General features: G+C 56.5%; 1 protein-coding gene across 1 annotated transcript; it reads left to right on the top strand.

Moving 5' to 3' along the window:
- Nucleotides 1-251: 251 nt before the first annotated feature.
- Nucleotides 252-18,560, top strand: MLXIPL (MLX interacting protein like). Its single transcript, XM_066201692.1, is given in 17 exon segments — nucleotides 252-547; nucleotides 6,666-6,772; nucleotides 6,914-6,996; nucleotides 7,187-7,276; nucleotides 7,470-7,514; nucleotides 7,812-8,010; nucleotides 8,685-8,762; nucleotides 12,603-12,793; nucleotides 12,795-13,452; nucleotides 14,079-14,152; nucleotides 14,545-14,716; nucleotides 15,344-15,456; nucleotides 15,619-15,738; nucleotides 15,941-16,068; nucleotides 16,365-16,488; nucleotides 17,617-17,746; nucleotides 18,129-18,560. Coding segments are annotated over 17 exon segments (2,745 nt in total). The 3' UTR covers nucleotides 18,266-18,560.
- The last annotated feature ends 293 nt before the right edge of the window (nucleotides 18,561-18,853 follow it).

The following is an 18,853-nucleotide window of genomic DNA, read 5'->3' as shown; positions in this document are numbered from 1 at the left end:
CAGCCACCAGCACTATAAATAGAGCTGGCAGTGAATCCACCCTGGGGAACAAGCGCTGAACCCTGGAACGAGGAACAGACTGTGTGGGCTGGGTGAAGGAGGTGCTTAGGAAGAGGCGTGGTACAAGTGTCCTGTAGGGCCCAACAGCATGTGCTCAATGCCAATGCAGTGCCTGTAGGGCTTCAGCTCAACTGGGATGTGGATCACAGTGCTGGGTCAGATCCATAAGGGCTCCCCAGTAGGCAGCAGGAATGGCAGGAGCTCAGGTGGGACTACCGGGACATTTCCTGGAGCCTCCGGTTGGGCCTTGCCCCGTCTCTGACTCTGACTCTGACTCAGAGGATGCAGCTATGGGTGGCACAGTACCCAACACTGCGGCACAGAACTCCTCCCAGGTCATCCACAGTGGTCACTTCATGGTGTCGTGCCCGCACAGCGACTCACTGCCCCGGCGACGGCACCACCGTGCCGAGCCTGAGCCAGCTGATCCCCGGAGTATCGACCCGACCCTCACTCGGCTCTTTGAGTGCATGAGCCTGGAGTACAGGTGAGTCCTAGAGCCCTTGCATGTGTCTTATGGACCCCCAGCTAGCTGAAGGCAGCACGCTAGCTGAGCCCTGTTCCCCAGCCAGGAATTTGTTTCCATCTGACCTCCTCCTCCTCCTCCTCCTCTTCTCTATGGGATGTGATGATATGCTCAGAAATTGCCATCCTGGAAAGTTTCAGGGGGCAAGAGCTGATGTTGGGTTGTTGGCTATGGAGCCAGGTGAGAAGCTTCTCTGTTCACGTGTACCTTGACTCTCCTCCATTCTCTGATGAGATCTGGTGTCCCTGTGCCCAGCTGTATTTCCCCCATGGCCAGATCTAGCTCACTCTGTAGAGCAGCAGAGACTCTGTGGACAGCTAACACTCAGTTCTTTGGCAATCTAGCCCAGAACAGGAGTCCTGACTTCCATCCTTGACTCTGTCCCCATGTCCTGAGGTTATTCCATGACATGCAGCAGCACTTGGGAGTGGATGGCTGCATGGGTTTTGTCCAAGATCTCCTGAAAGCTTTCCTCCTTCTCTCCTGCAAAATTAGATGCATGACTGCATTGTTCCCCTGCCACACCAATTGCCAAAGCCCAGTTACAGCTCTTTGGTGACAACAGAACAGACTGCAATGTGTCTTCTATGGCCATGGTCCATATTCTTGGAGGCAGCTCCCCTTCTTTGCCAAGCCCCAAGGTTTTGAGTTCTCTCCTGCATGGCATAAGCATGACTTGCTCTGTTGGAGTCAGTGCCAAACTGCTTGCCTAGCTTTCCCAAAATGTCCAAATGTGAAAACCTAGATGATAGAAACATAGTCCTACCATGTGAAAGCAAAACCTCAGCAAAGCAGCCTTGAAGAGGTGCCTGTTGCCTCATGTAGGATCTTATCCAGTGGCTGAGCTCTCAGGTTTGCCTTGGAGTCCTTGACTACTCAATGCAATATGAAATGTGGTCACTGTCAGGACATCATTGGGGATGCTAGGCAGAGACAGCACTCCAAGGGTACCAGTTCCCACATAGCTGTGCACATCTGACCTGTCACCATATCCCAGATGGTGGATGGGATCATCCCAGTTTGCCAGCAGCCAGCACAGCACAGCTCTGCTGCAAGTGGCTGGGGAAGGCAGTGCTCTGTGGGAGTACAGGGAGCATCAGCATGGGGTGACCCAGGTGAGGATCATGCCTCTTGATTGGGCAGGTCACCCCTGAATGCCACAAACAGGGGACATAGAGACACTGGTGGCCTCACTCTCTCTTCCTCTCCCAGCTCCATTCTTTCTATACCTGAGCCCTGAAGCTTTGAGGCTGCAGAAACGTACATTGTCACACCTGGGGGCTTGAACTATAGACTCATGAGGTGCAAGGCAGCTTCAGTGTGCCCCTGGGCTCTGGAGCTCCCAGGCAGAGTGGAAACAGACAGGGTACAAGGGCTTTGACAGTTGGAGTACTGTATGTGATTGGGGGCTGGCCATTCCACTGCAGTCAGGGCTCCATTGCTCCAGTTCTCCCTACCCCCGGAACTCAGTGGCTCATTCCATGCCTGCACTGAGCATGGCAGTGTAGATACTGGCTCCTATGTAGTTGGGACACTCACCCAAGCCTCGTCCAGCCTGGCCTTGGACACTTCCAGGGATGGGGCAGCCACAGCTTCTCTGAGCAACCTGTGCTGGGACCTCACCACCCTCACAGGGAAGAATTTCTTCCCAGTATCTCATCTGTCCCTGCCCCCTGACACTGTGAAATCATTCCCCCTTGTCCTGTCACTCCAGGCCCTTGTCCAAAATCCCTCTCCAGCTCTTTCAGACCCTCTTTAAGCACTGGGGGGCTCTAAGGTCACTCCCAAGCCTTCTCTTCTCCAGGCTGGACAACCCCAGCTCACTCAGCCTTTCTTCTGCTAATACATTTTTTACACACTTGTAGGCAGCAGCTGAAGAAAGGTATCAGGGTGGGAAGATGGAGTTAAGTGTTCTTGGAGCATTTCTACATTTAGTGTTGTCTGCATCACCTGCCATTTCACACCTCCCCTCCCAGCCAGGTTCGTAGAGGCAGCACAGCCTCAGACACCAGAGTCACCAGCCCAATATCCTCCAGCCCTCAGGAGAGCACCCACAGTTAAACTCAGACTAACTTCCTAACCAAGGAGAAACCACTGTAAGCTGTCACCTGGGAGGTACTTGTGGAGTTCCTCATCCAACCCTAGTATAGGGCAGGGCCAGATCCAAAGCCAGGTCAGGTTGCTCAGGGCCATCACTTTGATAGATGGAGACCTAGGATGTGAGCTCACCACCTGTCCAACCTGCCCAGGGCAGCCCCTCCACCACAGGCAATTGCTGTCTGTGGCTCTAGTTTGGGGTTTACCTGTTCCAATTCTTATGTCCATTTTCTCTTGGCCTTTCTCAGACACAACTGCCTAGCTCCATCTCCTCCTTTGGGCAGCTGATGGCAGTAATTCTCTCTTTGCCTTCTTCAGGATGAACAAGCCCATCCCTCACAATCATTTTCTGTCATGCATATTAGTCCCCAACCACCTTGATAATCCTCCTCCAGGATCACTCCAGTTTGTAAACCTTCCTCTTTGTCCACTGAACACAGTGTCCAGACTTGGCCATAACAGTGTGGACCAGAGGGGAAAACTATCCTGTTTCCCGGTGAGCTGTGACTGCTGCAGCCATCCATCCTTTGTTATCTGCGTTCACACCAGTTCAAAAGCAACTCACTAAACTTTCCCTAAATATTTTTCAATGGCTACAGTTGGAATTCCTCCCCTCTCCAGCATTCCTCCTCTGCATTTCACAGACATTATAGCAGTCCTGTCTCAGCCTAAGCAATCATTCTGGAGATATGACTTATATTCCTTCCATGGGCAGGACTGTGCATCACCCCTCACTGGTAAAGAAATGCTCTCTCCACATCAGGGTTTGCTTCCAGCAGTAACTTGTTTCCTCAGATCCCCCAAAGAGAGGCAACTCCCCTCTCTGAGGTCTTCCTCCTAAGGCTAGGATGAAGCAGTTCCTTTTTACCTATATTCCAGGACATTTACAGCAGCTTCCTGCTTAATGATTTTTTCCCACTCCTTCTCCTGCAACATCCTGCATTCCTTGAATCCTTCCCTAGAATGTTGTCCCTGCAGCCCACCCGGCTGCATCTCATTACTGAAAAAGTTGAGGGTGGAGCTAAACTCCTTCACACTGTGGCCTTAGCACAAGAAGGCTCATCCTCTCCATCACCACACCCCCTCCTGTGACTTATTATTGGGAATCACTGACCTGGGGAACATCCTCCTGAAGGAAGGAAAACTGGGGCAGGTTGGGAGATGCGAACTGCAGTCACTCATGGTCTTACCTGGCAACATCTGTCTTGTGCTTCAGAGAGGAGAATTGGCAGGCAGGGACACCAGACTGGGAAGTGACTTGGAGTATACACTCAGCCTCTCTTGTGATTTAAAACAAGGTATCTACTAATTCATCCTCTTGTCAGCCTGTGTCTCCTCTGGGAGAAGAGAAATTGTTGCAATTGATTCTCTAATTCACAGTGCCTTAAATGCTCACACAGTGGTAGTGAACACCAGGGAGAGAGTCCAGGGATGCACTCACTGGAGTTCATCATCCAATCCCATTTTTTCTGGCAGAAGACCTCCGTTCTAGGGGATCTGATGAGTGGGAAAGGCTCGTGCTTGGGCTAAACCCACCCAGGCTGCACTGTAGCTCTGCTGTCATTAGTGGCAGGAGTTGCGGCTCCTTTCTTCTGTCATTCCCCAAGGTCTTGAGGCTGATCCTGTTCAAGGGTTGTGTAGAGGGACTGGGCTAGTGTGCTGGTGCAGCCCTGCATCTCTCCAGATCATTCCTCTCTTCCCTGCTCCTCTTGCTGCTAATGAAGAGAAATCAGGGACTTGCAACACCTGAAACTGCTGGATGGGTAAATGAATCACAGACCAAACAAGGTTCTGCTGGACCCATGCCAGTGTTGGACCCAGGCTGAGCCCTGTTGCCACCTCACCCTATCCCACAAACACCCTGTGACAGGATCTGTGTCCCCCTCCTTCTGTGTAGGGCAGCAGGACCCCAGCCTTTTTGAGGCACCCTATACCCTTGCCACGGTTCAATGTGAAGTTTGCATTCCCCAGGGGAAATGTTTGCAGGGAAGGGTGGGGCCCTTTTCAAGGCAAAGCAGGGAGCAAAGATCAGCCTGTTGAGCCCCAAAACTAAAAGGATCATTAAGGGGGAAAAAGGCATTTGGTGGTAAAGTTCAAAGACGTCTCACTGTTGCCTCCAGCCCCCACAGCAACTCCTAGCCATGGCCCACTGGCCTCACACGAGGCCAAGGTGTGTCCCACACGCTCAGGCTGCTCTTCTCAGCTGGCTGTGAGTGAGGAACATGGCCTTGACCTGCAGGATCTGGCCATGTGCCCAGGAATCCTGTCCCTTCCATTGGCTCCTCCACTTGGCACCATCTTGCTGTTTGCCTTGTGCACCTGGGGAAAGTTCAAAATCCTGGTAATAGTGGAGTGGTCAGTGTCAGCCTTAACTCTCTGCAGGCTGGAGTCACAGGTCCTTCCCCAGGCCCTGGGGCTGTGTGTTGGGCTGGGTCTCCCTCGGGAGACCATCCCCATCCACTCCTGCACCTGCTCCTAGACACATCCCTGCATCAGGCTCTGGAATTGTAGGGATCCCCAGTCTCCCCCCTCTGCCAGAGGCAGATTTCAAGGCAGGTCAAAACAGAACCCACCAAAATCATTATTTGAGCACACTTAGAAGTTTCACAAGCTTGAATGAATACATCAGAGGCTTCATACACCACTCTCATCCCCAGCACCTCCCCGGTGACACAGCCTGGTGGCACCTGGAGGGGCTGGGAACAGGGGATACAGCACCCTGACACCAGCTCAGTCTCCACCTTTTCTGCTCCACACATGTACCAAGGAAAAGTGGGAGTCAAAGCAGCATCAAGATACTTAGGGTACAAATTGTCTGCTGGAGAGGGACATGGCCCCTGGAATTTTTCTCCTGAGCTTAAAAAAAAAAAAAAGAAAAAGAAAATCCCAGAAAAAGAATCCCTTGCTTGCTCTTAATTTTGCAACTTCTCACTTCTTGAAACTTCTCTTGCTCTGGAATTGTGATCCACTGTAGCCAATAATTATATCTGAGTGGCTGTTTCCAGCTGCAGCCAGCTCTCAAATGGACACCTGGAGCTCCTGGCATTGTCCCGAGTCCATTGGGAGAGCTGGAAAGGTGAAATGGAAACCAAAGTAAGGCAGACGGACCCTGGCCTCCCCTGCAGAGCTCCCTCAGAAGCTCCTTAGTGGCTGCACATGAGGGGTTGTGTCCCTCAACTGGATGGAAACAAGACAAGGAGTGAAATGAGGCTTCCTGCACAGCAGGTCCCATCAAGGACATCACCACCACCACTATGATGACCTGCAGAACAAACACAGCTGCCTCTGAGAACCAGGAAATGGGAAGCATGGAGCCCAGCTCAGGCTGGGGGTGCAGGTTTGCTGGGATCGGTGTGGAGAAGAGGCCGGAGCAGCTCTGGCTGAGGGCAGGTGTCACTCTCTGTCTGTCTTGGAGAATAGGCAAGTGTCCCTTAACATCCTGAACATCCTCCAGTGCTGTCCTGCCTTCCCAGACCCTCCACAATGGCTGCCCCTGACTGCCCCAGTTGAAGGCAGAATTTCCAAGCCTTGCCTGGTGTTAAAGGGAGGGCCAGAATTAGCTGCCCAAACACTGTGATGAAGCAAGAGCCACTACAGTACGTCACCACGCATCTCACCTGGGCAGGAGACTTGCCTTCCTGTCCCCCAGGGCCAGGATACAGTTGGCTTGGTCAGAAGCAGCAGGATCCTGCCTTGAAGCTGGGGTTCAAACATCAAGGAATCAATGCCTCAGTGTGCTGTGCTTTAATTCAGGGGTTTGAGAAGCCTCCTGTGGGTCTGCAAAGCTCAGGATTTAGGTCTGTGCTGCTCCCAGGATGTGCAGGAGCTTGGAATGCTCCTGTGGGTGCTCCTACAGGTGCCTGGCAAGCACCTGCAGTGGAGCCACATGGCTGTACCTGCTCCTGATTTGCCACTAGGTTGGTGGCCCCTGGGCATCTTTCAAGGTGGTGCCCCTCAGCCTCCCCTTTGCTTGGTGTTTCAGTGGGAAGCTAGTATCTCCAAAGTGGAAGAATTTCAAGGGGCTGCGGCTGCTCTGCTGGGATAAAATTCGACTCAACAATGTGATCTGGAGAGCATGGTACATCCAGTGTGAGTATGGGCCAGACCCCACTCTATCTGCCAGATGCCAGGCTGTGCCAGTGGGATGGGGCTGGCATCGGAACAATCATGTGCAGGTGCAGAGATAAGGATGGGGCATGGATGCAGCCAGCTGTATTCTCCCCTGTGCAGATGTGGAGCGAAGGAAAAACCCTGTGTGCAGCTTCATCACCCCTCTGGAGGGCATGGAGGCTGATGAGCACCGAAAACCAGAGGTAGGGCAGGGTTTCTTGCAGCTCTCTGGGCCAGCAGCAGGTCTGTGTGGCATAGTGGGGATCTGGGGATGTGTTGCATTTCATATATTTGCTGGAAAAGGCGTTTCTGATATGGCACAAGGAAAGCAGCCTTGGCTGTGGGGTGCTGGGGCTGGGGAGCTAAGCCATGACCCCCTGTCCTATCCCCCAGGCTGTTGTGCTGGAGGGCAACTACTGGAAACGCCGCATTGAAGTGGTGATGAGGGAGTACCACAAATGGAGGATCTACTATAAGAAGCGGGTGAGTGGCTCTGCCTGTGCTGCTCCCCATTCTGTAGCAGTGCGAGCAGTGGGATGGAACAGTGTGCCCAACCTGCATCCATGGCTGACAGGACAGTACGTGACAGGCTTTTGCCAGTGTGGGAGGGGGATGCTGGCTAGCCCCCTGAGCTCTCCCTCCCTGGGGGGTGACATAGGCTGTCTTCTCCTTCCAGCTCCGAAAGTCCACACGGGAGGGAGAGACCTCCAGTCCAAAGCGGGTGAGTCTGCTGAGAAAGGGTGGGAAGTGGGAGAAAGGGGAGCAAAATTTGGACACCTGCACTGGGCAGAAGGACAAAGAAAAGCCCCAGGGCATGATAAGCCCATTGGAATGGAATGCTAAGCACCTGAGATGCTGGATTCACCCTCTGGAAGCAGCAATGTGCCAGTCATTAAGGTTTGGAGGGAGCAAACACTGCAGGGAGCATGGGAGCTGCCGGCGGGGGCAGCCAGGGAGCCAGACATGGACCCTACCCACCAAAGGTGTCCACTGGGCTCCTTTGCTCTACCTCATGCAGGATGAGGATGTCTGGAGGCCAACAGAGAAATGGTGCAACCAGCTTTTCTGCAACGTAGTGCCCATGCTGCTTGGGGATGAGGAGGAGGAGTGTGGGAGCAGGCAGCATTTCGATTTGGACACCTTCCTCTCGGACATATCTGACACCCTCTTCACCATGACACAGATGCCCAGCACCCATGAGGCACTCCCTGAGGATGGTAAGTGCTGCAGACCATACTTCAGCATGATGTGGAGGAGGAATCCAGATTCTGCACCTGGGCTTAGCCTGAGAGCTGCCAGTCAAGTCCTCTTGGGCAGGCAGAGTCCCCTGGCATCTGCTGTGATGGAGCAGGGGAAAGGGCTGTTCCTGTCCTGCCCAAACAGGAGCCACCAGGGGAGGGAATGCTTAAGAAGTGTTTGGACAGGGTGGGATCATCCCCCTCTCCTGTGGTTCCCTATGCACCAACATGCACTGTCCCAGGGCTGAGCTCCCCAGGGATCACCAGCACCTGATGATTTGCCCCACCCCACAGGGCAGGTCCTGTTTCAATAGCCACTCTTTGATGTCCCTACCTGGCCATGTCCCATGGGCATCTGCAGCTCCAGCCAGGTCCTGTGCCAAGAATCAGCCTTTCACTGGGGTTTCTGGGAACTGGATGAGGCCCTAGAGGTGCTGATGGACAGTGGTGGGATGGGATGGCCCTGGCTCGCCACAGGGTAGGCACTTATCTCCCCCTGCCCAGGGCAGGCTGCAGTGATACAGGGTGACTCTGAGGTGACATGGAGATGTGGCAGCCAGGTAGGTGTCAGGGCAGTGGTGGGAGCAGCCCTCAAGGTGGGTCTTGGGGATGCAGTGGCTGGGCCTTGATGTTCCAGCTCTGCCCTCTTCCAGCGTATGTTGGGAATGCTGACATGATACAGCCAGATTTGGCACCCCTGCAACCCAGCCTGGATGACATGGACATATCAGGTAAGAGGCACCCTGGATACAGTACCACATCCCACCCTGCCCTGTACCCTGTGACTGTCTAAAATGAGGGATCACAGGTTTGGCCTGGCAGCAGTGGGAGTTCCTGAGACAGGCAGAAAACACTGGACATCCAATGGCATGGGAAAAGCAGCACGGATGGTGAGGGGCTGAGGGCAGAGCCTAGTTGTGCCTGCCTGCCCCTGGAAAGAGCCATGGAAGGTCAGGAAGGGCTTGGCCAGGAGCTGTGGGAGGGGATTTCTATAAAAAGTACATATTTCCAAAGGAGTGCCAAAGCCCCTCATTTTGGCTGCAGATAGAGGAAGGACAATTGTCCCCCAGAGCAAGAGGAAACTTCTAGAGAGTAGATTCTGCTCAGTCCCCTCCTCATCCTCAACCACCCCACTGCCCAGCCAGCCTGGGTGGTTGGCTTGGAGCTGGTACCCTGCACTGGGCTGTGCTACATCCCCTGGGGACAAGTCGCTGTCCCTGCCAGGCTGCCCAAAGACAAATCTGGTGCTGGTTTCCAGCTGAGGCAGAGGGCTGCTGAGGGAACACCAGCAAGTGGGCAGTGGCAAACTCCTCCATGCTGCCATGAAGGCTCTGAGCTGTGAATGTCCATGCAGTCGGCTGGGACATGTCCTGGTTCCGACAGTGTCCCCAAATGCCAGGGCAAGGCACTATTGGGGACCAGCTTTGCCCTCAAACATGCCAGAGCTGGTGGCCTGGGCACACTGTGCAGGGTGGAAACTGGTGGGGGTTGGTGGATACTCAGCTATGGCTAGTCACCTTGGGCAGCACCAGCATCTCCAGACCCCTCTGTGAGCACCCTGGAACTCCATGGCCCATCTCCACTTCCTCCAGGAGGAGGAAAAAAGGGTACTTGCGCCATATGGCTGTGGGGTGTTGCAAGACCAGATGCTGGCAGGGAGCAGGCTGGGCACCCCATGTGCCAGGGCAGGTGGTTGCATGGGTGCCCTTGGGATGGATGTTTCTGGGATGGATGAGGTGGGAAGACTCCTGCCAGCACCCTCTCAACTCATTCCAACCAGATATCCCATCAGAGTGAGGCATGCTTGGAAGAGGGTCTGTTGACATGGCTGGTGCTTCATCTTCTGTGCCCTGGTGCCCCTGAGCATCAGTTGCTGGAAGGTGCAACAGCTCCAAGTGGGTCAAATTGACACTTGATAAGTGTCCCTTATCCTGAGAGGTCCTGTATGGTGTCACAGCAGCAGCTCCAGCACCTCTCTGAGGACCCAGCATGGCCTCAAGCTCAGCAGGAGATGGCAGGAGCACAATGGTTCCTTTCTGAACCAATGCATCAGTCAGGTTGGCTTTTTTTCCAGGGAAAAGGTCTGCGTTTTGCTTCAGGGTGCTTCTTGGCAATGGGATGCATCTTACTTCAGACCACAGCATCACAAAGAGACATCCCTTCCTCCTCTGACCATGTCCAGCACCTCAGCCCAGGGATACTGCTGGGGCTGGGGAGGGTCCCAAGTCTAGCTGTGGCTCCTGGTCTGCCAGGCTACTATGTCCTGGGACAGAGCAGCATCCCATGGGGTGCTCCCACCTGTTGGTGGGAGTTTTGTCCTGGACAGAACAGTTCCCTGAGTGATAAGGTGTTACATCTGAGCACTGTGTGTGCCATGTAGCTCTGGGGCTGTGAAGAGAGTGGGAAGAAAAGACTGAGGTGCTGGGTGCCAGCCAACCCCATTATGTCCCAAAAGGTCACTTTTTCAGCAGAGCAGGCAACTTGGGAGCAAGGATCACGCAGCAGCCTCGTGAAAAGCTACACAGGGCAGGCATGTGGAGTGGGCGCCATGGGACACAGGGCTGTCATTGTGTGGGGTGGTGTGGCAGAGCTCAGTGTCTGTCAGTCAATGCCTGCAAACTAATCCCCAAATGAGGAAGCATTTCATGTCTGTGGTGGGTGCTGGAGTGAGATGTGAGGCAGTTGGAGAAGTCCTGATGGCAGAGGTGAGGGAGCAGACCAGCCCTGTGCCCTGCTGGCACTGTGCTCCAGGTAGGATTGGTGCTGGGCACTGGGTCTGGTCTGTCCATCCCATGGGGTGGCAATGCCCTGCTGCACAGCAGGGCCCTTCTCAAAGCCTGGGACAAATGCTGGAGGGTCTTTAGGTTGGGAAGGTCCAATCACATTGGAGAGCACCCCCAGGTTTGAGCAAGATACCAAAGGTGTGGTTTGCTGACCACACAGACTCTTCTCCCTTGAGCAGGCTGTGCCCTGGCCATGCCAAAATGCCTGGAGCAAAACAGGGCAATGCAACAGTGAGGAGGAGCATGGGCAAGACCTATGGGGTGAGGAAGGGGTGGGAGAAAGGGAGGACAAGGTTCCCAGGGACTGCCAGCCACCTTCCATCTCTGTACCACAGTGAGAGGCACAAGAGTCTGACAGGCATGGTGAGAAGTACAATCGGATCTGACAGGCTGGGTACCACAAATGCCTATAAATACCTGCAGAGCTTCACTGCTGGTGGCAGGGACACCCTGGTGTGGCCATGGCTGAGGTGGGGGCAATGTGGGGCTGGACTGCATCCCAGGAAGGCCAAGCTCCTGCCTGGAAGCACTGCAGCACACAGAGTGCTGGCCTGTGGAGGGGCAGGGATGGCCCTGACATGCTGCCAGGGATTCACTATGGCTGTGGCAGGGGTAAGGGGCAGTCTGAGAGCTGACTGGGACATCTCAGCAGTGGCTCTGTCCTGTCTCACATCAGTGTTCCCCTCAGATGGCCAGCACATGGCACGCTGGAATCATCACTGTGCCCAGTCCCATGGCATCCCAAACGGCTGGTGTGTTTGCTCCTCTGGTGTAGATTCAGCAGGATGTCAGGCCTTTGTGAGTCCCAACCAGGGCACCCCAGGTGCTGGAGGCTGGACCACAGATGGTGCCCTGAGCATGGCTGTGAACACCAGGCATGCAGAACTGGCAGCAGGGCCTGGAGCTGGCACTGCCAGTGCTAGCCAAGGGCTGGAGAGCACAGATGGGTGCTTCCCAGAGGACATGCAAGTGCCTGTCCCCGGTGGCTGCTCAGGCATTGTGCTGTGCCAGGCAGCAAACCCAGTGAACTCTCCTGCTCCATCCTACAGGGAAGCATCCAGCAGTGCCATCTGTGTCCCACAGTCATCCTCTCCATGAAAAACCCTCCCTGTGGCAATGCCTGAACCAGCACTCACATAGGCACTGAGCCAAAGCATTCATGGGGTTGATGTGCCCAGGGAGACAGCTGCCAAAATTATGAGGCCAGCCCTTTGTGCTGTGGTGTCTGGGGCTGCGGAAGGACCAGGGTTGTGGGAAGGAGAGAGGAAGGGAGCGGGAGTCGTGGCAGGGTCACGCGGCTCGGCTTCGGGAAGGCCATGGGATGTGGTTAGCCGCAGGCTGCATGCACAGCAGCACTGGACTAGGCAACACAGAACTTGTCACCAATGCGAGGGGACCATCCCCATGGCTTGGGAATGCCATGGCCTGGTTGTCCATCCCCTCTGCTATGCCTGCCCCCCAGCCAGGGTGTCACAGTCCCTGTCCCAGCCTGGGGCTGATACAGCAACACACACCTCTGGGAACAGCTCTGGGGCTGGAGCACGTGGAGCTCAGCTGGGTGTTGAGGATGGGGTCCCCACACCTGGGTGGCATTCCAGGTGAGTTTTTCTGCCCCTATGCATATGGCAACATTGGCCCTGGATGAAAATGTGCTGGAGCTGCCCTGGCCCCAAAAAGTGCAGTTGCCAGTAATAGGGCATGGCTCCACCCCTCATGCCTCAGGGTGTCACCCTCCTCTCTGGGCAGGTCCGCTTATGGCGGTCACTGTGTCTCCACTTGATTCTGCAGAAATCTTCACCAGCCACCGGTCACTGCCATCTCAGACACAACTGGGTTACCAGGATCCACCCTCCTTCTTGCCCATGGCTGAGCCCCTGTTCAGCAGTGGAGGATCCTTGATGGGTTCTCGGGGTCTGCCTGTGAGCCCCGAGGCCCCACTCCTACCTGGCACCCTCCTCCAGGTGAGTGGAATCGCAGCCTGCAGGCTGTGGCTTAAGGGTGGTGTACCAGTCACCTGCCCTGACCCTGCCATGTCTTCTGCAGCCCAGTGGTGTCTCCCAGCTCAGCCTCCACAGTGCCTTCCTGGGCTCTGAGCTGCCCCTGGCCCCCCTGCCCCCCGAACCCCACGATGTGGCACCCAGAAGCCTCAGCCCCCAGCTCCGACACAAGCCCACACTGCAGTATGACTTCCCTGGCAAGTGCCTCAGCCTGGAGCCACCAGCACCCCACTATGTCTCCCCCATCCCATCCCCCCGGGCACCACTGGTGAGCCTGGAACCCCCCTTCTCCGCTGCCTCAGCCCCCTGCTCTAAGTTCCCCTACAGCAGTTCACCTGACCCCTCGCTTGTCACCCATCCTGCCTCCCCTCTCTCAAGCCCTTGCTTCGCTCCCTACGTCCCAGGGCTGGGCTATACCACAGGCATGGGGCCCCAGGGGTACCCCAGCCCTGCTGCCTCCCAGCTACTGCCCCCCACCCTGCTGGGCAACCCCAGGTTTGCCCCCCCAAAGGGGCTGCCCCAGGGTGGGGGTGGGCGGCCCAAGGTGAAGCCCAGTGGCACCAAGGCAAGGAGGCTGCCAGGACACCCCCTGTCCCACCTGTCCGAGCCCAACCCCTGCCCGAGCCAGCTCCTGACCACAGGTAACAGGGTTGGGGGGCTGTGGGGGGACACAGGAGTGAGGTGGGGGGGGCATGCTATTGTGGGGATGAGAGTGGAGACCCTATTTCTCCCTGGGGTTGGGACACAGGAAATACTGGGCAGGGCACATGGCGGTCCCCATAGGGGGGTAGTTCCAAACACAGGGGTGAAGCCATGCCTGAGGGATCACCCTAGCTTCAGTAGCCTCAGAGGGAGATGCAGCCCAATCCCAGGACTTGGCTAAGGACACTGCTGGGAAGTTCCTGTGTCCCCAGTCTGGCTTCTATGCCCCTGTTGGCACAACGGGCTGGGGGGTCACTGGTGTCCTGCCTGATATGCTGCCTGTGGGTGTGATGGGACAGGTCCCTTGGGTACTGTCATGGCCCTCTGCTTGCTTGAGGAGGTGTTGGGGCTCCCTGCCTGCACAACGCTCCTGAGAACATCCCTGTTGTGAAGAGAACAGGCTCCTCCTCCAGAGGTGCATCCCTGTTCTCTGGGGCAATCCAGCAGGGAAGGGGCTGCAGCAGTTCTGGTGCAGGGAGGGGCTGGCTGTCTCCTGAGGCAGGGAAAGTCACCCCAGCCCCAACAGCCCCACGCAGCAGCGCCCATCTGCTCCCTGCCCCCTCAGCCAAGCAAGACCTGACACTGGATACTCCTTGTCCGATGGGTGCAGGACTCATGCCCACAGCCCCAGCCTCCCCGGTAAGCACTCAACAACCCCCTGTGTTGGGAATTGCCTTCTCCTGGCTGCTGGGTAAGGGGTGGACATGGGCTTTGGAGGTCACACTTTGCTGTGGGCTGGACAGAAATGGAGGCGAGAAGGGGGCATGTGGGTGGGTGACTGGGGATGGCAGGAGGTCTGAGTTTCTTCTCCTTGGTAAAAGAACCAAGGTAGAGGTGAGAGATATCCGGCTTGCAAGGCCCCTTTCCTGGGGTGCTGGGGTTGCTCCTGCAGATGGTGGCATGGAGCTGCACATCCCCCTTCCCCATCCCCTCGTGGGGGTTTGGCTGCCAGTGCCTGGGCAATGGCCAACCCTGGTGTGCATGGGGTTCTGATCCTCCAATTCCCCTTTCCCTCTGCCTTCTCCCAGCAGCAGAGCACCGTCTCCAGAGTGCCTGCCACCTTCCTCTCCAGAATGGCCCAGATGAGCCCAGGACTCGCTCCTGGCTCCAGCCCTTCCCAAGTGCTGCTGCACACAGTGGGCACCCAGCCAGGCCCCCTGCAAGTCCCCAAGGCAGAGCAGCTGTCCCCCACCTTCACTTGTGGTGAGTCTGGAGCACCACAGGGCACAGGGATTCCTGCAGAGAGCTTGGACCAAACACAGTGGGAATTTTCATTTTGGCTTCAATCACAGCTATTTCCATTTATCCAGCTGAGCATGGAGGGTTCCTTCAGTGCCTCTTTGCCTGCCTCTTTCTCCAGCAGCAAAAGCAGAAATAGGAAAAGACAAAAATGGAGCAAAATGTCAGACTGTGGTTTTGAAACCGCAGAGCTTGGTTTTGGAGCAAGAAGCATCCGCTTTCACCCACAGTAACCAGCGTGGCTGCTGGAAACAAGGCTCTCATGTTGTTCCCAGTTTAGTTTGGTGCTGCACACCACAAGCTTGCTGCCCTCACAGCTCTCTCCACACAACTTCCACCCCAAGAAATGCTGGGAATTTAAAAGGTCAAATCCCAGATGTTCCCATTTCTGAGCAGCTGTGAAATGAATGGGATTTGGGATAATGTGTACTTGGAGGTTGAAGTGGAGCATCCCCATCAGCTGAGTGGGGTGGCTTGTCCTGGGGTGGAGGCAGCACTAGTGGGATGCCCCTCTCTGCCTGTCCCAGGTGCTGAGACATCATCTTGTCATGAGCGCTGTTGTTATCCCTCTCTTTATATCTGCTTTTTCAGGCAGTGACTGGCCCAAGCCCAGCCAGGCTTCCCTAGGACCCACCACAAGGCTGGGCACTAGCATCTCCCTGCACCAGCCCACGTCCTGTCTGAGAAGGCCTGAGTCCAGCAAGGTATGGCATGATCTGCCAACTTCATTTGCACCCCCCCTTTCCTCCTCCCCCCAAGACACCATCCACCCTCACTTCAAGCTTTGGGCCAGCCTGTCCCCAGTGGGACTGATGGCCCATGGTTGTCCCTGCTGCTGGGAGGTGCCTGACGGCGCTGACCTGCAGCTGGAGAGCCGGCGCATCACACACATCTCCGCTGAGCAGAAGAGACGCTTCAACATCAAGCTTGGCTTCACCACGCTGCACAGCTTGGTGAGCACACTGAGTGCTCAGCCCAGCATCAAGGTGAGCAGCCAGGGCCAGCCCTGGGCATGCAGGGACATGGCATCACCCAGAGACACTGCAACCCTGCTGTGACCCACAACACAGAGCTCCTCTCCTGCACCCCAGCCTGTGGTGCAGGAGGCAGGAGCACACAGCAGGCACACAGTGCGGCTGTGCAAGGGTGGTCTGGCCCCCCTTGCCCTCTCACTCCACGGTCCCCCAGGTCAGCAAGGCCACCACCCTGCAAAAGACAGCCGAGTACATCTGCAAGCTGCAGCAGGAGCGAGCAGCTCTGCAGGATGAGGCACAGCGTCTACGGGTGCAGATTGAGGAGCTCAATGGCTCCATCAAGTAAGGGGGCCATGGCTGGGGGAGATTGGGGGGCACTGCCTGCTTTGGGGTAGCCAGACAGGGCAAGCAGCAGTGCCAGGACAGCAGCAGGACATGGCAGGTCTCCCTGGAGGACCTCCCAGCTGACTGTCCCTCCTCAACCCTCTCTGTGGGAGAGCTGATGCTCAAGAGACAGGATGGAGTAGGGCCAGGTACCACACTTGCCCTGGGAGAGACAATGACTGGCAACTCCTGCTGAGCTTCTGCGGCTCCCAGCCTCCCGAACACGGCCCTACAACACTGGTTGTGCCCCACAGCCTGTGCCAGGAGCAGCTGCCAGCCACAGGGGTGCCCATCACACGCCAGCGCTTCGACCACATGCGCAGAATGTTCGATGAGTACGTTCGCTCCTCCACACTGCAGAACTGGAAGTTCTGGATTGTATCCTTTGGGGCAGGTGTCTGCTGCTCCCTCTCATCCTCCACCAGACACCACGTGCTCTGATTCTTCTGCTGCTACTGGGTCCTTGGTGTCCCTTAAGCTCAGGAGGCTTTGGGAACCACAGGGAGATGTTTCCCAGCCAAAGTCATGTGGTGGGAACATGCTGATGTTCTGTGGTTAGGAGGGATATTCTTCTCCAAGGGATCAAAGACAGTTGGATAAATGGTCCTCAGGGAGAAGGGAAATGGAGCTAAGCTAATGGAGAGAATTGCTCCTGATGACATGGTAACTGGCTCTGAGAGGCAGCAGCCATGGATTAGGAAAGGTCCAGACACAAAGCTGGGGACATGATGGCTTGGTCTTGGTGGTTGCATGGCATACCCTGGAAACATAGGGATGGAGACAATCAAGGGCCAAGGAAGCTGTGGGGAAAGGGCTGGATCTGCTCCTCTGTGAGCATGGATTAGACACACTGGGACTCACTGGCAGAGCCTTTGAGGTCTGTGAAATCCCAAGTGGCAGAGTGATGAAAGGCACTGCTGCCCATGGTCACATCCAGCACAGGACATCTGGACAAGGCAGAGGTGACTTCTGATGCAGAGCTGGGGAGCTCCTTCCTCAGGACATGGAGTATCATAAAGCCAACATGCACTCCAGGACATGCTTGTGGTGGAGGTATCTCTGTGGGATATTGCCTGCACAAAATCATGAGGCTGGTCCCTGCAGGCTGCGAGCAACAGGGGAACTTATGTGACACGCTGGTGTTCTGCCTTTCCCCTGAGCACTTTGCTAGCTGGTTCCCTGACCTGCTCTGGAAGACACATCTCGTGTCTCAGCAACCTTTTCTGGCAGCCCCAGCCATGTCAAGGGTTTTGTATCTTTTCCACTGCCTACCCAGGTGACACTCATGCCATCACCCCAGCAGTTTGGACTAGTGCCAGGTGTGGTGCTGTGCTGGGAAGGCACTCAGCAGATCTGTTCCATGGCCTATTCTGCTGCCCCAGCAGTTCTGCTCCATGTCCAGAAAAAAAAGTCTGTTCTGCTGCCATAGGATAGTGATGCCCACACTGGGAGGAGTGAGACCATTGACATAGCAAAGCTGGTCCTTAACTCTTCTGATCCCACCAGTTCAGTATCATCATCCGGCCCCTCTTCGAGTCTTTCAATGGCATGGTGTCCACAGCCAGCATGGAGAGCCTCACCCAAACATCCCTCGCCTGGCTGGACCAGCACTGCTCCCTCCCAGCGCTTCGACCAAGTAGGTGGCCCTGTGCCTGGCTGTGGCTCCCTGAGCAAGTTGGGTTGGCATGGACTGAGGGAAAGGCAGAGAGGAAAAGGACAGGGGTGCCCTGGGGGATAGCAGGGCTGATGTGTGGAATGTCCTGGGGCTCGTGCTCAGTGCTTTCCCGTGCTCCTGTCACACCCACGCCCCAGCTGAGCCAGAAGTGCCCTAACCCCGCGTCTTGACAGGGCAGGCTCAGGCCACCCCAAAGCCCCTCAGGGTGGGTTTCCCTTCACCGCGTCTTCTGGGGCTGGGGGAGCGACTAGTCCCACCGTTCTGGGGGCTGGAGTGGGGCCGGGCAGCGCCGTCTTCCCCAGGATGGGTCACGCCTTCCAGCCCCCTGTCCCCTGCCCCGCAGCCGTCCTGAGCTCCCTGCGGCAGCTGAGCATCTCCACCTCCATCCTCAGCGACCCGGCCCGGGTCCCCGAGCAGGCGGCGCGGGCAGTGGCAGCGCTAGGGCGCCCCGGCGCCTCCTCCTCCTCCTCCTCCTCCTGAGTGCTCCGGGGGCTCCAGGGTGTCCGACGGGCACCGCCGTGGGGAGCCGGGAGTGCACGAGGGCTGTCCCGCCCCATTCCCCTGCAATAAAGGACTTGCTTGCCATGGATCCTGCGCAGTTCTTCAGCCCCGGGGCCGCTTTGGGCATGGTCGGGAAGGGCGGACGAGGACCAGGACTTGAGGGGGGTGAGACCGGAAGGGGTGAAAGCCGTTACTGGGAAGGGGGGCCAGGGGCTGGGGAGGATGACGGAAACCGAGGTTGGGGGTAAGTGAAGGAAGAAGCTGTGGGGGGATGGTCCGGTGCTGGGGGGGGGGGGGGGGCGGTGTTAAGGTAAGAGCTGGCGGGGGGTGATGCTCGGGGGTGCGGGGAGCAGGGGCTGGAGGGGTGCCGGGGTTGAGGAGCATGAGAGCAGGGGCTGGGGGGACAGGGACCGGGGTGGGGTAGACGTAGAAGCTGGGGGTGGGATGAGGGGAGCCTGGGCTGTGTGGAAGGCATGGGCTGTGTGGTCAGGTGCTGGGGTGTATGTTAGAAGAGGGTCTGGGGGGTTTACGGGGCTTTGTGGGGGGCACGGGCTGAGAACAGGGGCT

The sequence above is a fragment of the Chamaea fasciata genome, unplaced genomic scaffold (genome assembly GCF_029207755.1).
Source record: "Chamaea fasciata isolate MVZ Bird 193981 ecotype frontalis unplaced genomic scaffold, bChaFas1.0.hap1 SCAF_21, whole genome shotgun sequence".
NCBI lineage: Eukaryota > Metazoa > Chordata > Aves > Passeriformes > Sylviidae > Chamaea > Chamaea fasciata.
Note: the sequence above shows the minus strand (reverse complement) of the source record. Positions and strands in the feature narration are given on the sequence as shown.